The sequence below is a fragment of the Amphiprion ocellaris genome, unplaced genomic scaffold, assembly GCF_022539595.1.
Source record: "Amphiprion ocellaris isolate individual 3 ecotype Okinawa unplaced genomic scaffold, ASM2253959v1 Aocel_unscaffolded277, whole genome shotgun sequence".
Taxonomy (NCBI): Eukaryota; Metazoa; Chordata; class Actinopteri; family Pomacentridae; genus Amphiprion; species Amphiprion ocellaris.
The window spans coordinates 3,244-25,621 of record NW_026559452.1 but is presented as its reverse complement, the minus strand read 5'-3'; the positions used below and the strand labels follow the sequence as shown (position 1 = coordinate 25,621).

The following is a 22,378-nucleotide window of genomic DNA, read 5'->3' as shown; positions in this document are numbered from 1 at the left end:
GACTTTATCTGGAAAGCAGTTTTCTGAAATGAGTTCTTAGTAAATCTGTCCACAATGAAACCAAGAACATAGAAAGAGGAAATGTTTGAAGAAACAACGATGTTTTCATTTCAGACTAGAAAACGCTTTCAGACCTTTATCTGTTTTTGCTCTTTTGATCATTTTATTGTTTCTTCTGTTTAATTTGATCTTCTAAAGTTTAACTGGTGTCTTTTCAAATGTTTTGTCTTTAGTTTGATTCTTCTTAAATGTTTAGTTTTGCTCTTTTCTCACCTTTTAATCTTTTCTAATGTCTGATTTGATTTCCAAATGTTTTGTCTTTTTAATGTTTAATTGTTTTTTCAAATGTTTTATCGGCTTGTTTGAAAAATTTCCTTTTCTTTCCCCGTGTTTAATTTTTCGATTAAATCTTTAAGGTTTTTCTTTTTAAATGTTTTACCACCTTTCAATGTTTAATTTTCTTTTTAAATGCTTCATTGTATTTTCTGTTTAATTCCTATTTAAAGTTTTATTGTCTTTAAGATTTAATTTTCCAATTAAACATTTAATTTTTAATTCAATGTTTTGTATTTTTAAAGGTTTAATCTAATTTAATGTTTTGTATTTTTGAAAAATGTGTAATATTCTTGTTTAGTTTTATTTTTTAAATGTTTATCTAAAATATTTAATCTTCAATGTTTCATATTTTTGTTTAATAAATGTTGTTTAATTTCATAATTCCGTTTTGTATCTTCTGTTTATTTAATTATTTTGTCTGTTTAATATAATTTAATTGTATTTAATGTTTAATTTTCTTTTTAAAAGTTTTGTTGTATTAAATGTTTTTTTCCTTTGATTTAATTGCTTTTTTAAAATGTAATTTATTTCTTTAATCTTTTTCTTCTGTCAAGATTTTAACCTCAACCTTAGAAATGAAACAAACCCTTAAATCACAATGAAAATACTTCTGTTGTCACAATCATGAGTTAGTCAATTATTCAGTTTATCAATTGAGCTTTATTTGTTTAGCACCTTTTACACAGATGACAAAACTGTGAAAAAAAGAGAAAAAACTATGCTAAAACTATGATTAAAACAAAAAACATATTTTAAAAAAAAGATTTAACATGGTAATAAAATCTGTTGTGTCCAGGGGATGGAGGGAGTTTACTGAAGTCTTCTTGGGCTCACATGGCAAATCATTTAAAATATAAACTTTATATTCAGTCTAAGGAAACTGGAAACTGCAGAGTTACAGAAGAACCAACATCTCCTGTTTTCTCCTTTAATGAGTCGATTCTTGTGCTTTCAGACTAAAGAACTACAGACTCTTCACAACCTGCTCAAACTCTTGGTACAGGACCTCACCACACGGGTCAAGAAGGTTTCCATCTCATTTCTACTCTGAAGCTCACCTTCTCCTGCTCAAACTGCTGACAAATGTTTCTGCTGCTCTAAAGTCTGGTCTCCAGAACTTCCTAAAAACTCTCAAAGCCTCTTCTGCTGCAGGTTGCTTTGTAGAACTGTTGCAGAAAACCTCACTAAACCACATGGAGGGGCCTCAAGATAGTCGTCCAAATGAAACCATACAAAAACCAAACTAGCACAACCCAAACGCTAAAGTCTCCTGCAGCCTACCAGAGAACCTCTGAGAACAGAGAATCAGGACAGGAACTCTTACCTTCTGGACAACCAACGTTGGTTCACAAGAATACAGAATGTGTCTGACCAAAAACCTCTGAAGACTCACTACAGCCAAGATAAAGACACAACTCAGCTGCACCAAATCCACTAATCACTGCACACATTAGCACCATGTGCTAACTGTGGCTAAAGAACCACATTTACCAAGACAACTATCCAGTACAAAGCCCTAAAACACACCAAGAAACACATTAAAGACAATTTTACTGCTGGAAGCTGCAAGCCAACGCCTAAAGAACAAACTAAACCAACAGAGCCAAACCCGGTTCAGTGCTGAAGGGAAGCAGAAGAAATGTTTGTCTGCAGCTAAATAAAGGAGGAAGACACTGAGCTGCTCAGGTGTTCCTGATAACACCAAGCAGCCACCTGGACAGCCAATAGGAACACAGCTTACTGGAAGTCCAGAGGGTTGGCTTAGTGAAGGAAATTTAATTTAAAGTTGAAGCAGAAAGTTAACAAAGAAAGTTGAAAACCACCTTCTGATACCTGAAATCTCTGAGTTTTCACACAAAGAACGTCTGAACATGTCAAACTGGTTCCATAGTAGAACCATCATTGTAAAAACGTCATAGTATGGTTGGTGTGTTGCTCAAAAAACATTAGGACCCGGCTGTCAGGGGACAAACATGTAAGAAACATGAGAACAGAGAGAACCCAACCAGTAGGTCACAGTTTATCATCCCCCAGTCATCTCCTGAAGTCCATATGGTGAGAGACATCAGTATCTGGTTGTTAATTTACCAGAGGATGCTTATAATCATGCTGATGTGGTCTGTACTCTACTGTATTTTAGTGACTCAATAAATGCCTAAGTTGTTGCTTTTTTTTTGAATGCATTTTAGTTTTAAATAAACATTTAATAGCCTATATGTAATCAATAAATGGCCTTTGCCTATCTTAAGAAAAACTCACTCAGGACTCTGATATGTTAACAGTACTGAATAAATCAATAAATACATGCATACACACAAAAATAAGTTAATACATTAACTGTGTTAAGATAAGATTTAGATTTTTTTTTAAAAGTTGTTGATGTTTTTGCAGAATCCAGTATTGCTCACTGGTTGGTCATTACATTTTATTAGTTTGATTTCACTGTTTAAAATGATGCCACCTCTTTTCAGACAGAACCTGTGATAATAAAACAATACAAAATTTTTAGTTCCGTGTTAATAAAGCACTTAAAGCTTTAAGTATGGCTAATGCTTTTTCAAAATTAAATATATCACTCCTTAGGTGGTAGTGGCCCCAAGTTCAGTAAAGTTGGAAAGATATTCACAGATTCAGACTTCCAGCATCAATAACTCATTAGATATAGGTTGTCAAAACATAAACGGTGCCTCTTTCCCATTGTTGCAAGGCAGACAATGTGCTACAAGCCCAGTTTTATCAAAAGTAGCTGTCTTTCAAGCTACAGGAATAACATTGGTGTCTATGGAGTGAACAGGGTCCGTCTGCAATTTGCAAAACCACTGCAACAGTAAAGAGAGACAAATATTCAATAACTTCACTCTTATACATTGTAGTGTCACTAAAATCACTGCAGCCTTCAACTGGCTCCTGTTGACAAAGTGCTTTAACAGAAATGTAAATGCTGTAATTTGATTCTTTTAATAAACCATGTAACTTGAATGGATGTGATGCTGGTGTGACCACAGTGCACACGTCTGATGTTGCTCACAGTGGTCCAAGGGACGCTCAGGGAGTTTGTGTGTTTGCTCAGACTCATGAAAAATTAGAGGGAACATTGATCACAGGTATATTCACTTTTGTTGTGTTTCTAAGGCGAGGCCAGCATTGTCAGTACAGTCTTTGTAAAGAATTTGTTTTTGATTTTTCATAGAAGCATGTATTCTACTTGTCAGCTATGAAATTTTTGAGAGATGATGCAATTTAGAATTTTAAGTGATATTTTAATTGTGTACTCTCTTCTGTTGTGTAGTGTGCATTTTGTCTTCAGCTGGGACGAAAAGTATCGACATGAAGCATTAGTCATGATAATAACACAAGAGGTGACATACTTAGCCTAAATTCTGACTTCTCAAAATATTTTATGACATGGCTCACATTATCAGGTAATGTAATTAGCCTGCACTTAATTATTGTATATCTGTATAGAAGTGTGCTTTGTCTCTATATGTCACCCTGTGATAGACTGGTGATCTGTCCAGGGTGTCCCCTGCCTTCACCCTAAATCAGCTGGGATAGATCCAGCCCCCTACAACCCTTACGAGGATTAAGTGTGTATAGATAATGGATGAATATCTGTGTATAACTTATCGTGTTCATATAGTCATGTATGCTTGAAATACACTGCACAGGCATCACTTTATTTTATTTCGCTGCTATTTCTCTACAATGGCAGCTATAGAGTTTGTACTGTTTGTGACATGCCTGGAATATACGTTGTGCTGACTCTTTATTTGTGCTGTAAATGGTGTGACCAAAAACCATGTCCTGCATGAAATCAGACACTTGGTGGTGCTGCTGACACACTTCTTGAGTTCTTCAGAAACAATGCAAAATGGTTTCCTGCATGCACAACATGTTTACAGTGTTTGTGGAGAACAAGGAAAGGCAGGAGGTGGTTCAAGAAAAAAGCCGCTATTTCATCTACAGTTGTTTATCTGTTTTTGGATGGGATGAAGGTCGTAGTGAGTGTGGTGTCACGTTCTTCCTTTACTCAGACCAGTGGATGAGAAAAAGATCTCCAGTGAGTCTTTCTCAGTCAAGCAGAGTTAAAGAGGACGAAGTAGTTTTTTCCCCTCACTTTCTATAATCCCACATTGTTGACTACAAGATCATAAATGCAGCTCCTGGATCAGTTTAACACCAGAGGGCGCTATGGAACCTCTGAGGAGGTTCAAAACAGAACTACTGTACCAACGTACTACTCAACATGGAACACTGGATGGTACTACTGAGCAATACGAGATGTATTTAATTAGTAAAAACTCTCCAATTTCACCCCTGATGGACCATCAGAAATCTGCTGAATCAAGACTCTGAAACTAATAAATGCATGTATCCTTGTTAGATTGACAGAAAAGCATGTAGAATACTGCTCTCTGGAGTATCCATGTTGTTCCCACTGACAAAGTCTCTTAGCAATAAAGCTGTAACAGTTCACTGATTAGCTGTCAACTGTTAAAAATTACTGATCAGTTATTTTTTAGGATTAATTAGTCAGTAGAACATCTTTGGCTTCAGGAAATAGGACATTTTTCAAAACAACAACAACTAATTGATTACCCGAGAAAATAATGGAGAGATAAATTGACAATGAAAAATAATCATTAGTTTGAGGCCTACTGACCAATGTTGTTAATTGCAAATCAGCGTACTTTGTGTTTTTGGAGCAGCATTACTGATTTTATGTTGTTGCACAAAACACTTTGCATTAGGCCTGAATAATTAACTGAATTAAAATCAAAGTCACAGCTCGAAATGACATAAACAACAAATCACAAAGGCTGTGATTTGGATGTGCATTTAAAGACAAATCTGTGACTCTTTTTTAAGTTATTATACCAACAGACTGAATTGTTCATGTTTTGTTTCAGAAATATCACTTTCTGTTTTCTATTTTTAATTAAGTGGCATTATTTTTTGTTGAAATCCGGTTTCACGTTGACATGAAAGAGTCTTTTTGTGTCAGTTCTTGTAAAAAAAAAAACAAAAAAAACAAAACAAGCATTTTTCGATCTCAAATTTAGGGCTGTTGAAGTAGAAAGTAGCATACAGTTAAAATATTCGAGCACAAGTCACTTCAAATTGCATTTAAGCACTGCAATTGAGTATACATTTACTTAGTTACTTTACACCACGCCCTCTGGTATTTCAGATGTTTCCCTGATAGCTGTATTACTTTTACTTCCCTGATAAAATAGTTCTGTGGTGTTTGGTACTGGGATGTTAGATCCTGGGGTCAAAATAAAATCAGGCCTGAAGCAGCTCCTGGGTCAAAATGCAACAGACAACATGTGAATAAATGTGAAGTCAACTGGAAGAAGATTCATGACAAGAGTGACTTCTAGTCTTTATTCAGGCAGGTGATCAGAATATATGTGACAGAACTTCTGCATTCGAGAATTCCATCGTTTCCATGGTGCACCATGTGGCATTTTTTGATGCATCCAGGGAGCTTATATAAAGGCTGCAACATTCTGAAATGTCAGAAAACAACTTTTTCACCTGCTCTTGGACTCGGATCGACCTGTTCGAAGATCAGCGACGGAAAGCAAAAACTTGAAGACAAACTTTTGGAAAGCAAAGACCTGAAGAGGAAACTTTGGAGAACGAACCACCTGAGGATGAAACCTTTGGAAACCAAAGACCTGAAGAGGAAACTTCGGAGGAGGAAGACCTGAAGAGGAAACCTTCGGCCAAAGAACACCTGAAGAAGAAGACATTTGTAAACCGACTCTTGTTGGATCCTTGAATCAAGGCTACTTGAAGACCTGGAAATGGACTTCAGACTCGTGGACATCGAGGGACCTGTGGGAGCTGCCCCGGAGGTGCACCGTGACGCTGCTGGTAAGATTATTATTATTATTATCAGATTATTATTAAAGTAGCTTTTTAGTGATGGAATTATGTGATTTGTCCCTCTGAAATCTTTAATACTGTGTCAGTGTCGTAATCAGTGTGAGAGCTTGAGTGATTAACAGTTATTGGGTGTTTTTTTTCCGTGTAAAATGATTATTTCATTGTAAAATTGTATTCATTTTTTCGGGAGAGGGTTAATCTAATTTATTAATCTTTGGCGTCATGATTCTGAAACTCTGTTATTTTGGTTTAAGAGCATCACAGTTGCTAAAAATTCACATGAATATTTTGTAAAAGAAAAAAATTCTCTTACGTAGTTATAACAGACTGCAAATGCGCTACCGTCTCCATTCAGTCACATCAAATAAACTCATACATGTGGAGAATAAGTTGTTCTAATCGACTAGTTTGGTAGTTTTTTGTGCTATTTTACTTGTAATGGATCTTTGTTGCTGGTTGGTTTATTTGGCCAATCAGAATTCAAAACACAAGTAGAAAGAGTCGTGCGTAAATGCGCGCAGAGGAGCCATAAGTGGATCTCAGGACTTGTAGTTTGCGGTTGTAGTTTCGAGGTTGGTTGAAAACTGTCAGCATGAGAGTTAAGAAATGACAAAGTGAATTACTTTGGTTTCTACTGCTGATGTGACTAATTATCTGATGTACACAGACTAATATAGATGCAGTTAACATGCTACTTATCTGAGTGAGGACTCTTAAAAACATTCAAGGAGAACAGATGTTGCTGTTTTTGAGGAGAAAAATTCACTCACAGGAAACATTCAGTTTATTTCGGATTTCATGAATGTGTGATAATGAACTGAACCAGCTGCACTAATAATAATTAGTAATACAATGTGACTTCATTGTTGCCTGTTGCCATGTTTTGGTTGTAACAGTAGTGATTAGAGAGGCAAAGTACTGCCTTTTGTTGTGTTGTGTTGTTCTGTGACATGTTCTGTGTTGGGTTGTATTGTGTTGTACTGCACATTGTGTTGTATTGAATTATATTGTGTATCATCGTGCTATAATGTGGTTTGTTATGCAGTATTGTGTTGTGTTCTGTGTTGTGTTGTGCTCTGTTACACTGTACTATGTTGTGCTATCTGTCCTGTGTTATTCAGAATTGTGTTGTACTGCATAGTGTCGTATTGTACTATGTTGTTTTGTAGTGTGTTGTGCTGTCCTGCTTTGTGTTGTACCGTGTTGGGTTGTGCTGCATTGTGCTGTGCTGTATTGTACTGCTTTCAGTTGTATATCATTGTCTTGGGGAGTTATTTGTGTTGCCCCATGTTGTACTTTGTTGTTTTGTTGTATGTTGTGTAGTATTTTGCTGTTTTGTGTTGCACTGTGTTGTGTTGAGTTGTGTTGTACTTTACTCTGCTGTGATGTGTTGTACTGTGGTGTGTTGTGTTTACTTTGTTGTGTTGAAGTGTGTGTTTACCATCACCATAACTGATTTAATGAGCAATTTCCAGTTCTGCTGTAGTGGTTGTGTGAACTTAGACTTGCATGGTTTAATCTCTGAGACAAACAAATGTAGCTGAGCTTGGTCCTGATTTGGTCCTGATATCTAACGATGCTAGAAGTACTAACATGACCTTATTTCCTCTCAGGGTTTGTGGACTACGTCGTGGAGCGTCCCGCCAACGGCCTCCCGGAGCTCATCTGGATCATTGATGATGACGACCGTGTCGTCGTCTTCAATGATTCGGATGAGTCTTCCGAGGAAGAAGACTCGGAAGACGACTGGAGCACCAGCGAAGACTCCGGCTACGGCAGCCTGGACGAGGATGAAGAAGACCCGGAGGACGGCGAAGAAGAGGACATCCGACCTCGCTCCCCCCTGGTCCAGCGGCTCCCCCCTCCTGCTGGTGCTCCAGTCATCGCTGCTCCCGCTGCTCCCCCACAGGAGGACCTTGCTCTCCACATCATCTCCTTCCCAAAGAGGCCCTGGGAGGAGAGCGATGTGGAGGCACAGGTAGGTACGAAGAGGCAGCGGACCAGTGAAGAGGACAACCAGCAGCCAGGACCATCTACATCCGGTGCCACAAACCACAGCGCGTCCGGTCCCTCCACGTCAGGCCTGAGCTCCTCTGTGACCAGTGGAAACTGGTTCAGGCCTTTTTGGAGTCCAGATGATAGTGACTCCGATTAGTCCTGAAACTGGTGGAAGCTCTGAGCAGAGAAGTTCCAGCTGACAGGCAGCTCCCACTTCTTACTGCAGGGATTGGAAAAAAAAAAAAAAAAACAAGAAAAAAAAAAGAAAAAAAAGAAAAAAAAAAAAAAAAAAAAAAACCATCAAGATCCCTGAACCTAATAGTAAAAATCCTCCTTCACATGTCTTAGCGTCATCAGATAATGTGGGAGGAACGGTAGGTATGAGCACCTGACAAATACAGGTGTGTTTGTTCTTCTTTATCGGAGGTAAGTATAATTACAATCGCACATATTTTCATTTTCAAGTATTATCCATGTTACTAACGTTATTTCTTTCATGTCGCTGCTTTCATCAAATTAAGGTAAGTTTTTACTTCAAATGAAGCACTTATTAAGGATTTAATATCTGTTCCTGATCATTTATAATTGAAGCATTTTACTGACATTTGTACTTTCTGTTTTGTTTCATCATCCATCATCCAGGAGTTCTCTGAACAGAGCTCCTGGATGATGGACAGAGAAGACCGGACCGACCAGACCAGAAGGATGGATGACCAGGAACCAACTGGAGAGAGGAGGAGTGTTTTCAGTCAGCTGACTAAGTGAGTCCTCACAAGACTACAAAAGTACCAACAGGGACATAAAGTGGTGATGGGCTGAAGTTACCTTTCTGTATGTTGATGTGAACTGATGGAGACTGGAACTGTCCTACACCTATATCAGTTATTTATTGATGGTTTCATGTCTATTAAAGAAGCACTAATAATTCTTAGAGGTTTAATCCAACAGTTCAGCAGTTACCAGAGAGTCAAAGGTTGATTTTTGTGTCCTGTTTTTCTGTTTCCCAGGTCAGCGCTCCACTTCAGACGCCCCTGCCTCCAACAGCACCCTCTCCAGCCACTGAGGGGCGTCCTGACTCTGCCTGCACAGAACTAGTTTTCATCATGTGCTGGTTCTGTGCTGGTGGGTTTAGGAAGCTCCTCACAAAGCAACAAATGAAGACAGAAGAAGCTGCCACCTGTTTGTCTCTGAGCTCAGACAGCGAGACAGAGAAGATGATGTTCACTGCTTAGGAAGAAACATCACAAGTAGTTAGCTTTGTTCATGTTTATTGTAAAAAAATGTATGAATATTTTTGCTATGATCCAACATAACATGACGAGAACTTAGAAGATAAACATTGTCTAAAGTAAGATTTATTAGTTTAATGAAAATGTTAAAAAAAAAAACAACTTCAATGTAATGTAAAAAAAAATGTGTTAAGTGTCTAATGTAGCAAATTTTAGATAAAGTTTCAAATTATTTTTTGATAGGATCCAAATTTATTAGCCTGACATCAATAATTGTTAATGTAAAAATTAAAAAACTGTTATTGTTTATTCTAACACATTTAGGTTCATCTTTACAAACCATTTTTATGATGAAATTTTATGAACATGACATTAGAACTCTTTACATATTTACTTTGTTTATTGTTATATTTAAAATTGTTGATGTTTGCTGCAAATAAAATTTAAAGCTATGCTTTTAACATTTTTGATATTGTCATAATTATTAGCATAACATCAAAACTTATGATATAAATATTGTAAAAATATAACAGCTGTTTTTAACTGTTTATAATGATGAGAACTTCTTTGAAATACTGTCAATAGTGGATGTTTTATTGTAAAAAAGTTGTTCTTTTAAAAATGTGTATTGAAAATAAAAGTCGCCTTTAGTAACATTTTGTTTTGATCTTACTGTATTAATGTGACCAATACTTGTTTAATAAATATTATAAAAAGTAAGATTTACTTCGGTGATTTTTTTGTAAAAAGTGACTGAGATATTTCAGTTTTGATGTTTAATAAATGTGCAAAAATCTCTATAAAGAAGTTTTACTCTTTGTCATTCTGTCATTTTGGGTTATTGATGATAGATTGATGGAGAAAACTTGTATTCATTTAGAATAAAACAAAATGTTTGTTTGAAGGGTCTGAATACTTTCCAAAGCGACTCCATAATTGTGTTGTTCATGTTTCTCACTGTTTGGTTACAACTTGACTGGTTTATTGTTAAGTCAGATAATTGGAGTGTTTTCTGTGAGATCGTTCATCTTCACTGATGGTGGATCAACGTGGAGCTTCTTCAACACTGAAACAGACACACAAGAGTCACGTGTGTTTTAACAATCAGCTGCACTGAGATATTTTAAAAGAGAAGCAATTTGATGACATTTTCAAATCACTTGACATGAACACAGTTAAAAATTCTTCACAGAGTTCAGAATATGATGTATTCTGTGTATATCTGAATGTCTTTCTAAACATTCTTGGACAGTTCAAATCATGGCATTACATCATATTATTGATTGAGGCTTAAAAACCAACAGCTTCTCTGGAATTCAAATTATAGATTAAACCAAGTGGTAAGATACTTTGTGAATTGTGGTCTGGTCTTTACTACAGCTCCTGAAAGGACACTCTCAGTTGTATGACTAACTGGAACAAGATATAAAAAATAATAATCCAGATGTTCTGTTTTAACAAACACCTCTGTCTGAGCTGACGTTGTTGTGAATCTCCGCTGTGTGTCAACTAAGTTCTTCCTTGGGGAACAGATCATAGATGGACCTGATGACTCAACAAACAGCAGCAGCTACTTAAAACTACTGGACACACTGGAGGAGTATTTGAGTTCACCAGTCAAACATTCTCTCTCTTAGTTCTTGTTAGCAGCTAAATGCTTCAGAGGTGAGACGTGTAACACTAAAAACATCTGAAAACATCACAACAGAGAAGTGGCAGGTCTGACGGCTCAACAAGGAAACAATGAAGCTTTAAGGGTGAGAGCGGCTGCAAATTCAGATGAGATTTACACTGAGTGAAACGAAAATGAAGCCAAATTCTCTGGTAATAGACTTCTGTTAACTACATCAAAAAAGAGTTCTGAATGAACAAGTTAACAAAAACATCTTTAATATAAATAACACTGACACGTCACAGCAGTGCTCTGCAACCAGAACTGTTTATCTCAGTCTAAGTTGACATGGTCCTGACTCAGAAGGTGATTTCAGTTCACATTTTCCCATCATTAATGTATCTCTGATATAGAAGTGGACCCACTCTGCTCTGTTTCTGGAGATTCTCCACAAGAGGCTGCTTTGTTCTGCTTCAACTAAAGTACACTGTAAAATACAGACAGTCCACTGCGGTGTCACTTTACACTCCCGTCTGTTTTCACAGCAATCCTCCATGTGCAGGTCAATATTCACAGAAGTGACTTTCTCACACCGTGACTCTTCATTCTTGTGCAGCCAAATAAGTTCTTGTCCACAGAATCACTTCTTAGTGGTTCACCGTAAATAATATTCAATTGCTGCAGAAAAAGCAGCAAAGCCTCCACATCCCAGGACTCCAGCCTTCAGTCCAGTTTCAAAACAGAAACACAAGAGATGTGAGGACAACAGAAACACGTCTTTCAGTTTGAACCATCAAAGCAAATAAAGCAGGTTACATACCTTGAAACCTGACGGCTCCACCAGTCACACAGCTGCTGTACATGGAGTTCTTCCAGTCAGAAACACCTCTGTGCTGCAAATACAGAACAGGTACAAAGAGATCTCACAACTGTGAACTTCAAGCAGATAAAAAAAAAAAAACTATGAAGCAATCTGGGTAGAAGTACTTGTTAGAATATTGTTAAATGTGTTTTTTTTCTCCCAATGTTACTTTGAAAACCAAACACAGTTGAACACAAGAGGGTGCTATGGGATGTCTGAGGAGGTTAAAAACAGAACTACTGTACCATCATACTACTCAACATGGAACACTGGTATGGAGGACTAAAAGTGCCAAAATTACATAAATAAATACATCATTAAATAATTAAATGTGTCATTAATTAATTCAAATTGGAATTAAATACATAAATGTGTTATTAAATATGTCATTAATTCATTAAAATGCCAATTCATTTTAGAGAGAATGCTGTTCATGGTGAAAAAAAATATACTGTACATGTCCATTGGAATACTGACTATTGTACAGGTGTTTAGGAATGGCTCAGCTGTTTATTACAGTGATGGCAGTGGGGAAGAAACCGTTTTTGTGTCTGGTGATTTCTGTGTACAGGGATCTGTAGCGCCTGCCAGAGGGGAGGAGGGGAAACAGTTTATGTCCAGGGTGAGTGGGGTCTCTGATGATGTTTTCTGCAGTCCGTACTATAGGCTTTAGTCTGTTTCTGTCCTGCTGTGTGGCTGATCCAGAGGTGCACAGGACAGATTGGATGACTGCAGTGTAGAACTGGATCAACAGCTCCTGCAGCAGGCCATGTCTCCTCAGCTGTCGTAGGAAATACATCCTCTGCTGAGCCTTTTTCAGGATGGAGTGGATGTTCGTCTCCCACTGCAGGTCCTGAGAGATTGTAGTCCCCAGGAGCTTGAAGGACTCCACAGCTATCTATGATGTGATGTGTTTAGCCACCCGTCCATCCATTTTCAATTATGATCATGTCTTTGATAGTTTTACTTTAATAAACTTCTGGCATTCTTCACTTTAACCAAAGCACAAACAGTACCTCCTCCACCACAAATAAAAACAACATGGTGTGAACTTCATTTCATCCTGTGCACATTTTGGAGTTGTTAAGAACAGCTGTGTTTTCTTATTTCTATGCATATTTTCATCCAGTCATTCAGTTTCACAGTTACTTAGTGACTATAAAAAGGATGGTTGCAATACTACACTGCACCAGAACTTAAATTAATTAGAAGGACTTACTTAAAAAAAAATGCATCTGCATGTGTTCTGTTCATGTGTCACTGTAACTGCATGTAGCTTTCATCAGGCCTTCCTGAGCTGGCATGCTGCACAGTTTGCATTTACACCTGCTTGAATTTCGGCTGGTCCTATGTCCTTTTCGATCTTTGTGTAGTCCCACAATCTGATTTTTCAGTTCCAAGTGGAGCCAAGATACAGACAGACACAGGTTGTAGCTTCAAAATTAAGAAAGTTCAGGTTTTCTAATTTGTGGGTCAATAATCACAGGCATTGTTCCCTCTAAGCTGCGCGCGTGTGCAATTCCGCACTGCTGACACGGTCTCCGCGCACAGAAAACCTGCGCTGCGCACAAAAAAAAAAAAAAAAAAAATCCAACCTAAATTGTAAATAAAATAAACACGTAACAATTCATTCTGTGCTATTTTTCAATGTGAGTCAGTGAGTGACCAGTGACTGGCTGCTGCAGCCAATGATGCGATTCACATACGTATTTACCATAGACTGTATATAATGGTATTTATGTATGGAAGCAAATCAGACTCATCAGATTCTGAATTTTAAAAGCTGCTGAATTTCTTACTTTGAATTTTTTTTGCATCAAAATTACGTATGTGAATTTTTTATGCCTGAATTTAGCTCATCAAATTTCTAAAAAACAGTTAAAAATTCAATGTCTTCAAAATTCACCATCAAAAAATTCAATGTTCAAAATTCGCCATCAAAAAATTCAATGTTCAAAATTCACTGTCAAAAAAATCGCTGTTCACATCCGGGGGACTCAGGCGTAAACAATCGATCCTGGCCAAAATCGAACCAATGCCCAGCCAATCACGTGGCGCTCCTCCGGTCATGTGACGCAGACGGTTCACCTCACAAGACCGGGGACAACCACGGCTACCAGCATGAACGACGGCGCTTCAGTGAGTGTATTAATCCTTTTTGTCCTGTATGTGGTTTGTTTTTGTGAGAGTCAGTTCGCTGTAATGCATGCCGTTAGCTGCGCTAGCACAGAGTTAGCCACGCTAATACAGCGCTAGCACAGCGTTAGCCGCGCTAATACAATGCTAGCACAGCGCTATCACAGCGTTAGCCGCGCTAATACAGCACTAGCCACGTTAATACAGCGTTAGCCGCGCTAATACAGCGCTAGCCACGCTAATACAGCGCTAGCCGCGCTAGCACAGTAATGAGGTCATACAGACAGCACGTTCTGCAGCTGGGTAGTTGAGTAACAATTTTATAAACGCACAAATGGGTGGAAGTGTGATTTATGCGCCCAAAATGCAGTTAAATCACAGAGCAGTGTAAAGAAACTGGTCACCTAGCAAACTGAATTAGTCTAGGTAACATTTTATTATGTGTTTTCTGCTCAAGTGAATGTTCTGGTTTGTTTCATTTTAAATTACTCCTGATCTTGAAAGGTTTTAAACTGTGCAGTCAAAGTAGTTACAACTGTGAGCGAATAGCTTGAAATGAACTGCCCTAGACTGCTCTGTTCATAGCCCACCATTCTTTCACAGCTGTATCAAGAGTTATTGTGCAATGAAAAATAATAGATAAATGCAGCCCATTTTTTCAACTGTTTCCTGTTTAGTATGCGTACCCTAGATTGTTTTTGATCATTTGTTGTAGCCATTTATTTAATCAATTTTAATCCACTCCATAGCAACACCGTCTGAACTGACCAGTCTGGTGAAATTCTGGACTGGATGGGAGACTCTACCAAGAACTCTCTCCACAGAAGTAGTGAATGGCAGATACCCCACAGCCTCCTCTTGCTATGAGACCTTACATTCCCAGGACGTTACAAGGACTACACATCATTTAAGACTGACATCCTGGCCTGTATTTGCACTTGCCAGTCAAGATGTTATGTGTTGTTCTCTAGTTAGTTTTACTTGACTGACAAAACTAAGTGCACTGTTGGATTCCCTCCCCAACCTGTTCTCCCAACTCACCTGACAGGTTATCTGGCTCAAGTATGCGTGTTTCTGCCATACATTTAAAGTATCTGAAGTTAAGAATATTTCTGGTGAACAATACATGCAATCACGGCATTAATGCAGGAGTAAAAAATGAACTGGACTGTATGGACTTTATTTTCTCACTGGTGAATGGGATGAAAATCCGTTGCAATATTACAAAACAGCAGCCTATAAATAAATAAATAAGTAAATAAATAAAAAAAAAAAAAAAAAAAAAATATATATATATATATATATATATATATATATATATATATATATATATATATATATATATAGTATGCCAAATACTGTCAGAGCAAAAAATATTTTTAAATTGGCTGTCACTGTCAACCTACTTCAACAGGCATTTTTTTGCACATTGAAATTTGAGGTTGTTTGAATTACACTATCTCAGAACAATGATGAAGAATCTATAATACTGAACAAGTAGGTCAATAATCTCAGATTATGGGTGAGTTGAAATATGAAAAAAATGAAGTGGTCTATGAAAAGTCCAATCTTTGAAACCTGACATGTTGTTTTGTGTAGTTTCTTTGTAAATTAGCCCTGCATCCAGTCATTACCATGACATTGGCATAATGGAACCATGACCGCATATATCGTTCTGGAGATAGTGGCATTTTTCTAATGGCAAATTTTCATGCTTTGACAGATACAGTGGTGGAAAAAAGTTTTCAGGCACCTTGAAAATTTTCCAGAATCTCAAATATTATCGTGAAATATTTGTTGGAAAGTCTTTTGTGTTTCAAAAGGTGTGACTGCATTAGACAGACACAAATGATGCTTTTTTTTTGTTTATTGTTTACATGACTAACAAAACTAAATTCTACCAAAATGACCCAATACTAAAAATGTCTTATTTTTAAGGAACCAATGAATTTCAAGTTTTTATTGACTTTTTTAGGATTTGTTTCGTATTATGGCTGTGACTGAACTAATAGAAATTGCATTTGAAGACCTCAGAGGGATTCTTAATGCAATATATTTCACAAATGTAGGAGGTGTCCAAAAACTTTTTTCCACCGCTGTATTTAATAGCAATCTGATATGCTTATGTTAGCAAGACAAATAAATGAAAATTTCAGGCTTTTATCTTGAATTATTCTTGAGATATTATATATATATTATATATAGCCTCAAATTTGAATGTGAGAAAAAAATACTGAAACTAGGTCTATGGTCCACTTAAAAAAATCTAAGAAAGTATTTGCCATACTAAGCTAATATTTCACAGATACCATTGTCTATACATGGGACAGACATATTAAGTTCCAGTAAGTTGTACAGGGGCTCTGGGGATGTGAGCATTGTTTGTCGCCCAGCTGCTCCTCTCTCTGAGTGCACAGTTGCAATGCACTGATTCCTGTTTTCTTTTTCTGAGCTGATAAGATGGTGTAGCTGTGTTAGTGCATTTAAAATAGCTGGGCAAACTTCTACTTGGTTGGATAAAGCATTTAAAAACACAAGTTCTTGTGTGCAAGTGAACTCTAAGAAGTCCAGATCCAGAGGCATGCGTCCGAGAATATGCTCCAAACGAGAACAAAGTCTCACATAAAGATGATTTAACAATAGTTCCTAGAACAGAGAAAAACAAAGTTATATAATGCAAACCACCAATGGGATAAATGACTTAACCTGACTGAAAGACTAGACTGCCTCATTAGACATTTCTTTTAGAACAAATTAAGAGGAGGTTACGCATACTAAACAGGAAACAGTTGAAAAATGGGCTGCATTTATCTATCATTGCACAATAACTCTTGATATACCATGCTGTGAAAGAATGGTCAGCTATGAACAGAGCAGTCTAAGGCAGTTCATTTCAAGCTATTCGCTCACAGTTGTAACTACTTTGACTGCACAGTTTAAAACCTTTCAAGATCAGGAGTAATTTAAAATGAATCAAACCAGGACATTAACTTGAGCAGAAAACACACATAATAAACAAAGTGTTACCTAGACTAATTCAGTTTGCTAGGTGATCGGTTTCTTTACACTGCTCTGTAGGGTTGCCACCCGTCCCTTAAAATACGGAAACGTCCTTTATTTGACAATTAATTGTTGCGTCCCGTATTGATTCAATACGGGACGCAAGTTGTTCCGTATTTTCATAAATGTCTCATACACGTCTGTCACACACTCATCAAAACTGCATAATGAATAAAATAAAACACAGGAAATATTAAGGGCAACCAATTTCATCTTCGTAGGACCTTTGTAGCGAGGACCCGATGCCAGGTCCAGTGGACAGACTTCAGACGTCTCTGTGTGTCCGGTCCTGTCCGGTCCTGTCTCTGGTTGCCTGGTTACAGAAGCTGCTGCACCTGAAACTCCACAACGTCTAAAGAAGCAAAAACGTTTGCAAATGTACAGACTGGAGTGGGAAGAGTGGAACCCCTGGCAGTGGGTACAAGGCAAACTGTGTTTTCTGTTGCTCATGGACTGGCTGAAGTAAGGCAGCATCAGGAGGCAAACATGGAGGAAATACGAGAACAGAGAGAACCCAACCAGCAGGTCACAGTTTATCATCATCTAATCATCTCCTGAAGTCCATATGGTAAGTGGACATCATGATGAGATCAGCTAGATTTCCTACAGTATATGGCTGTGAATTTACCAGAGGATGCTTATAATAATGCTGATGTGGCCGTAGACTCTACACTATTTTAGTGACTCAGTAAATGCCTACGTTGGTTATTATTTTTTAAATACTTTTTAGTTTTTAATAAACATTTATTTAATAGCCTATATGTAATCAAACATGGCCTTTGCCTAAAAAGAATAATATTTCATTGCACAAGTAAAAGTATAGTAATTTTTAAAACTGTTCAAATTATTATATGTTGCTAAAAAACAAAAAAAACACAAACAAAAAACACATCATAGTAATATTTCAATTAAAAAAGCCTATAGTATAGCATGTTCCCAACAAATGTCATAGTATGGCCTTTGGTCCAGAAAATGTCCATAGTATAGCATGTCATCCAACAAACGTCCATAGTACAGCATGTCGCCCAACAAACGTCATAGTATAGCATGTCGCTCTAAAATTGTCATAGTTTAGCATGTTGCTCTTAAAACGTCATAGTATAGCATGTCGTCCAACAAACATCATAGTATAGAATGTCACTCAAAAAATGTCAGAGTGTAGCCTTTGGTCTAAAAATGTCATACTATAGCATGTCGCTCCAAAAACGTCAGAGTATAGTCTTTGGTCCAACAAACGTCATAGTATAGCATGTCGTTCAGAAAACGTCATAGCATGTCGCTCTAAAAATCTCGTAGTGTAGCATGTCGCTCTAAAAACGTCATAGTATAGCATGTCGCCCAAAAAACGTCATATTATAGCCTTTGGTCTAAAAACATCATAGTATAGCATGTCGCTCAGAAAACGTTATAGCATGTCGCTCTAAAAACGTCATAGAAAAGCCTTTAGTCCACAAAACGTTGTTGTGTCCCGGCTGTCTGAAGTAGGTGAGGAGCAACACAAAAAGTCCAAACGCTGGTTTCCAGAGGGTTTGACGAGTATTTATTTGAAAGACTAAGTTTACAACAACACAACATGCGAGGGGGTTAAAAGCAAATGGGTGTTAGTAAAATAAAAATAAATCAGCAGAACTAAAAGTGAACTTCACGTTGACATTGATGGGCATTCCAACCAGGAACAAAGTAAAAGACAATCAATACAAAAAAAAACTCTTCCTGTTCACCTCTTAAAACCCAAAAACACACCACAGTAGCACCCTAAACTAAAACTACCAATGGGTTCCCTGTTTTCCTTTCTGAACAATTCAAAGGTCCCTCTCTATCTCCCCACACATCCACCAACCACTGGAACACATCTCCAAAGTTCTGCTGGGCCTGCTCAGCTTCTCCTCAGAAGAAGTTCCGCCACCTACCAGATGAAGGAGCCTTTTGAGAGGCAGCTGGCATCGTGATTGGACTGTACTTTGGTCTGTTCCAATCCAGCTTCAGCTCCAGAGACGGCAGGCCGGACGAGTCAACGGAGGCCGGGTGGACGAAGACATGCAGCTGAGTACAATCCAGAAAACAACAGAGGAGGAGTGCAGCAGCCCAGGACCAGAACAAACAGAGTAGCATCGTATGTCTCTTAGAAAACATCATAGTATAGCCTTTGCTATGAAAAAACGCCATCATATACATCGTATATTGTACAAATAACAAGTCAAGGAAAGAGACATACATTGTAGAATTGTAGTAATTGTCGGCTGACTGATTTACTGATTATCAGTATTTTATTTTTTTTGTTGATTTATGGTAATAAATACATTTAAAAATGGCGCTACTTTGGCTCTGAACCTTTATCTACCTGTGGTCGCTCTGTCTTCTGGAGTGATTTAATTGGTTATCCGTCACGAATAAAACTCTTTTAATTTAACATCTGTAAACAAAACAAAAACGTACCAACAAAGTTTTCTGTTAGAGTTTGTGTTCTTCTAAGTTTAACTCCAAGATTTTAAATATTTTCATTCACTGCAAATGAATATCTACTCCAAATGTCTCAGTAATAATCATTATCAGCCTTAAAAACCCACAAAACACCCCTCTGTACTCGACCACACTTAGTACAGTCCGGTTCCCCCTTCTATAAATCTGCTTGGAATCGTCCACTTCCTGTTTGTCAAAGTGGCCTTCTACCTGGACAGGTTTTGTTGGAGCTCATGCAGCAAACATTTTGGGTAACTGCACTTTAATATGGATGGATGACACTGAATTAGAGTCTGTTTTCATGACTGAGTTAAGATGTGTAGCTCTGTCATTAAATAGTAAATTATTTCTCAGAATTCACAGAGAAAAGTCTGAAATGTTTGCTAGGTTAGCGTCCCACATGTTCTTTGGCTCAGCTAAAGCTAACTCTCTCCAACTTCTGGATCTCTTGAGTTGCTTGTTGTTAAAATATCTTGCTAGAGGTGCTGAAGCTCAGAAAGTCTGAGATGTTTGTTCAAAATAAGCTCATTCTCAAGTCTTCTCTAAACTGTCCTCTTTTGTTTGAACTTTCCCTAAACTTAGGAGTTAATGACAGAGCAGCACATCCAGACTCAGTCTCATTTATGTAGAGATTAAACTTCAGTGTCATTCATTGATGTTAAAGTGCAGTTTTTTCAAATGTTTGTTGCACATGCTCCTGACCAAACCAGTCCAGGTGGAAGACGATGTGAAGAGAAAGCTCCAGAGGATGAATATCACACATTTACGTTGGAAATAAATGTCCTTTAATTAGACATTGTCATGCAAAAGTTGGATTTCCCTTTAATGATGTTCAAATCTTTGTTGAGTGTTTCGTTGATGTTGGTTTCTAAATGTTTTTTGACACTCGGCCCCAAAGATTTAAAACCTTTTACAGCTCGCAAGCTGCAAAAATTCACACGTTATCAACTATGTTTCTGACTAAACTAAGATAAAACGTGAAAAACTGCCTGATTCCTGCAGTCATGAATGTAAATCTTTTTGGTTTTTATGACAGTAAACTGAATATATTTGGGTTTGACATTTTATAAACCAAAACAAGAAATGAATTACTGGAGAAAATCGAACAGATTAATGGTCAAAGAAAATGTGTTTTCCAACATATATGGCTGAATTACTCCAACATTACAAGATACATACAATTTTAATTCAATTTTATTTATATAACGCCAGTTACAGGTGAAATTGTCTCAAGGACACTTTATTTTTCCATTTTCTGTCACATTTAAAATATGACAGTAAGAAATTTAAACCGCTTGACTAATCCAATTTATTATTTGGTTTTTAAGAGACTAATCGACAACTAAAATAACTTTCTCCACTAAAACTAATAAACATGAGGTCAAATAGAAGGAACAGTTTTAAATACTGCAGTCCCACGATGACAAGAATAAAGTTTCTCAACAAAAACTAAATCTGCTGGTGGATTCCGATAAAGTCCTAATAAATGATAAAGTGTGATACTAAAGGTTTGTGGTGCTAAAAATGTCCAAGTAAAGTTATCAAGTTGAACATCTGGATGGAGATTGATAAAAGATTGACCTACCTTCATTTCTCTGGAGCCGACTCCATGGATTTTATGGATGCTGGTTAAAGACCTGCTCTTCTAGTCGTCTTCCTTCTAGTCGCTGTAAAAAGTCACTCCATCCTGGCCTGACTTCAACACCTCTTCATGACAACTTGTTCTGCCTCCGACCTCGTGGAAACTCCAGAAACTCGGGGAAAACCTGTCGGAGACTCGAAGAACTCGTCGGGCGGAGGAAGGTGTGGTGGGTGGTGGGGGAGTAGAGGGGGGGAGGCCGCCACCCACCTCGCCGCCTTCTCTCCGCCCTGACTCCTCCCAGACTCCGCCTTGGCTCCTGCCCATGTGGTCACTTAAGGAACTACGATGCCAAAGGGACGACGAATTTATGTTCTTTTCATCTGATCTGTAGCTCAGTGAGTTAAGGATTTGCCTATGGAGCTGCAGGTCGCTTGGTTCAAGACCAGACACTTCTTAAATTTTATCAAAATCCTGACAAAGACGAACAAAGAAAAAGGCCAGTGGCGGGTCTTGAACCTGCGACCTTCCACTTGGTAGTCCTCTTCTTATTCCCCCTGAGCTACTCACTCAGATACTAAATTCTCCTTTTTTTGCGCATTTATCATCTATTTTTTGTCGTTTTTCGAGTTTTTTTTATTCGAGTCTCGACTCGACCGTTTTCTCAGGAGGTTGGGCTTCAGCCTTTGTGCTGGAGGGGTTGAACCCTCAGTTCCAAGACTTTCCAAGCCTCCAGACCTCCCGAGTCCTCAGGACCTGAGCTTTCAGACAGTCTGAGGGCTGAAATTTTCTAAGTCCCACAGTAGTTCTCTGTTAGATTTAACTTTCAGGACAGTCCAAGGACTGATATCTTCTAAGTCCCACAGTACTTCTCTGTTAGATTTGACTTTCAGACAGTCCAAGGGACTGATATCTTCTAAGTTTCCTGAGTAGTTCTCTGTTAGTTTGAACCTTTAGACAGTCTGAGGACTGAAATTTAAAAGTTTCTTCAGTACTTCTCTGTTAGTTTAGAACCTTTATGGTTAACAGAAGCCTTAAAACTTTTGACCATGAGTCTTGATTTCACATTTAGATCATCCATCTGAGTTCTTCTCAGACCTTCACCTGTGGGTTTTTTAGAAATACTCAACAAACTTTGATTCTCTTCACTGAAGAGTAAAAGTTTGTGGAGATCAGAAGGGTAACATTAGTTTTGATAAATGCCTTCAACT

General features: G+C 37.7%; 1 protein-coding gene and 1 long non-coding RNA gene across 2 annotated transcripts; both read left to right on the top strand.

The window, feature by feature from the left end:
- The first annotated feature begins 6,092 nt into the window (after positions 1-6,092).
- LOC129348482 (uncharacterized) lies at positions 6,093-8,461 on the top strand. Its single transcript, XM_055008838.1, has 2 exons — positions 6,093-6,219; positions 7,845-8,461. Exons 1-2 carry the CDS (start codon positions 6,150-6,152, stop codon positions 8,384-8,386), a joined length of 612 nt encoding a protein of 203 aa, XP_054864813.1. The 5' UTR covers positions 6,093-6,149; the 3' UTR covers positions 8,387-8,461.
- Positions 8,462-14,029: 5,568 nt separating this feature from the next.
- On the top strand, positions 14,030-19,441 carry LOC129348483 (uncharacterized). Its single transcript, XR_008601014.1, has 3 exons — positions 14,030-14,071; positions 17,350-17,696; positions 18,937-19,441. It is a non-coding gene; the product is annotated as an uncharacterized LOC129348483 (long non-coding RNA).
- The last annotated feature ends 2,937 nt before the right edge of the window (positions 19,442-22,378 follow it).

Excerpts from the sequence above, each read along its gene's own strand:
- LOC129348482 (XM_055008838.1), top strand. The coding sequence starts at position 6,150 with ATGGACTTCAGACTCGTGGACATCGAGGGACCTGTGGGAGCTGCCCCG. Across the intron at positions 6,220-7,844 it reads GGTGCACCGTGACGCTGCTG|GGTTTGTGGACTACGTCGTG; the intron begins GTAAGATTATTA and ends ATTTCCTCTCAG.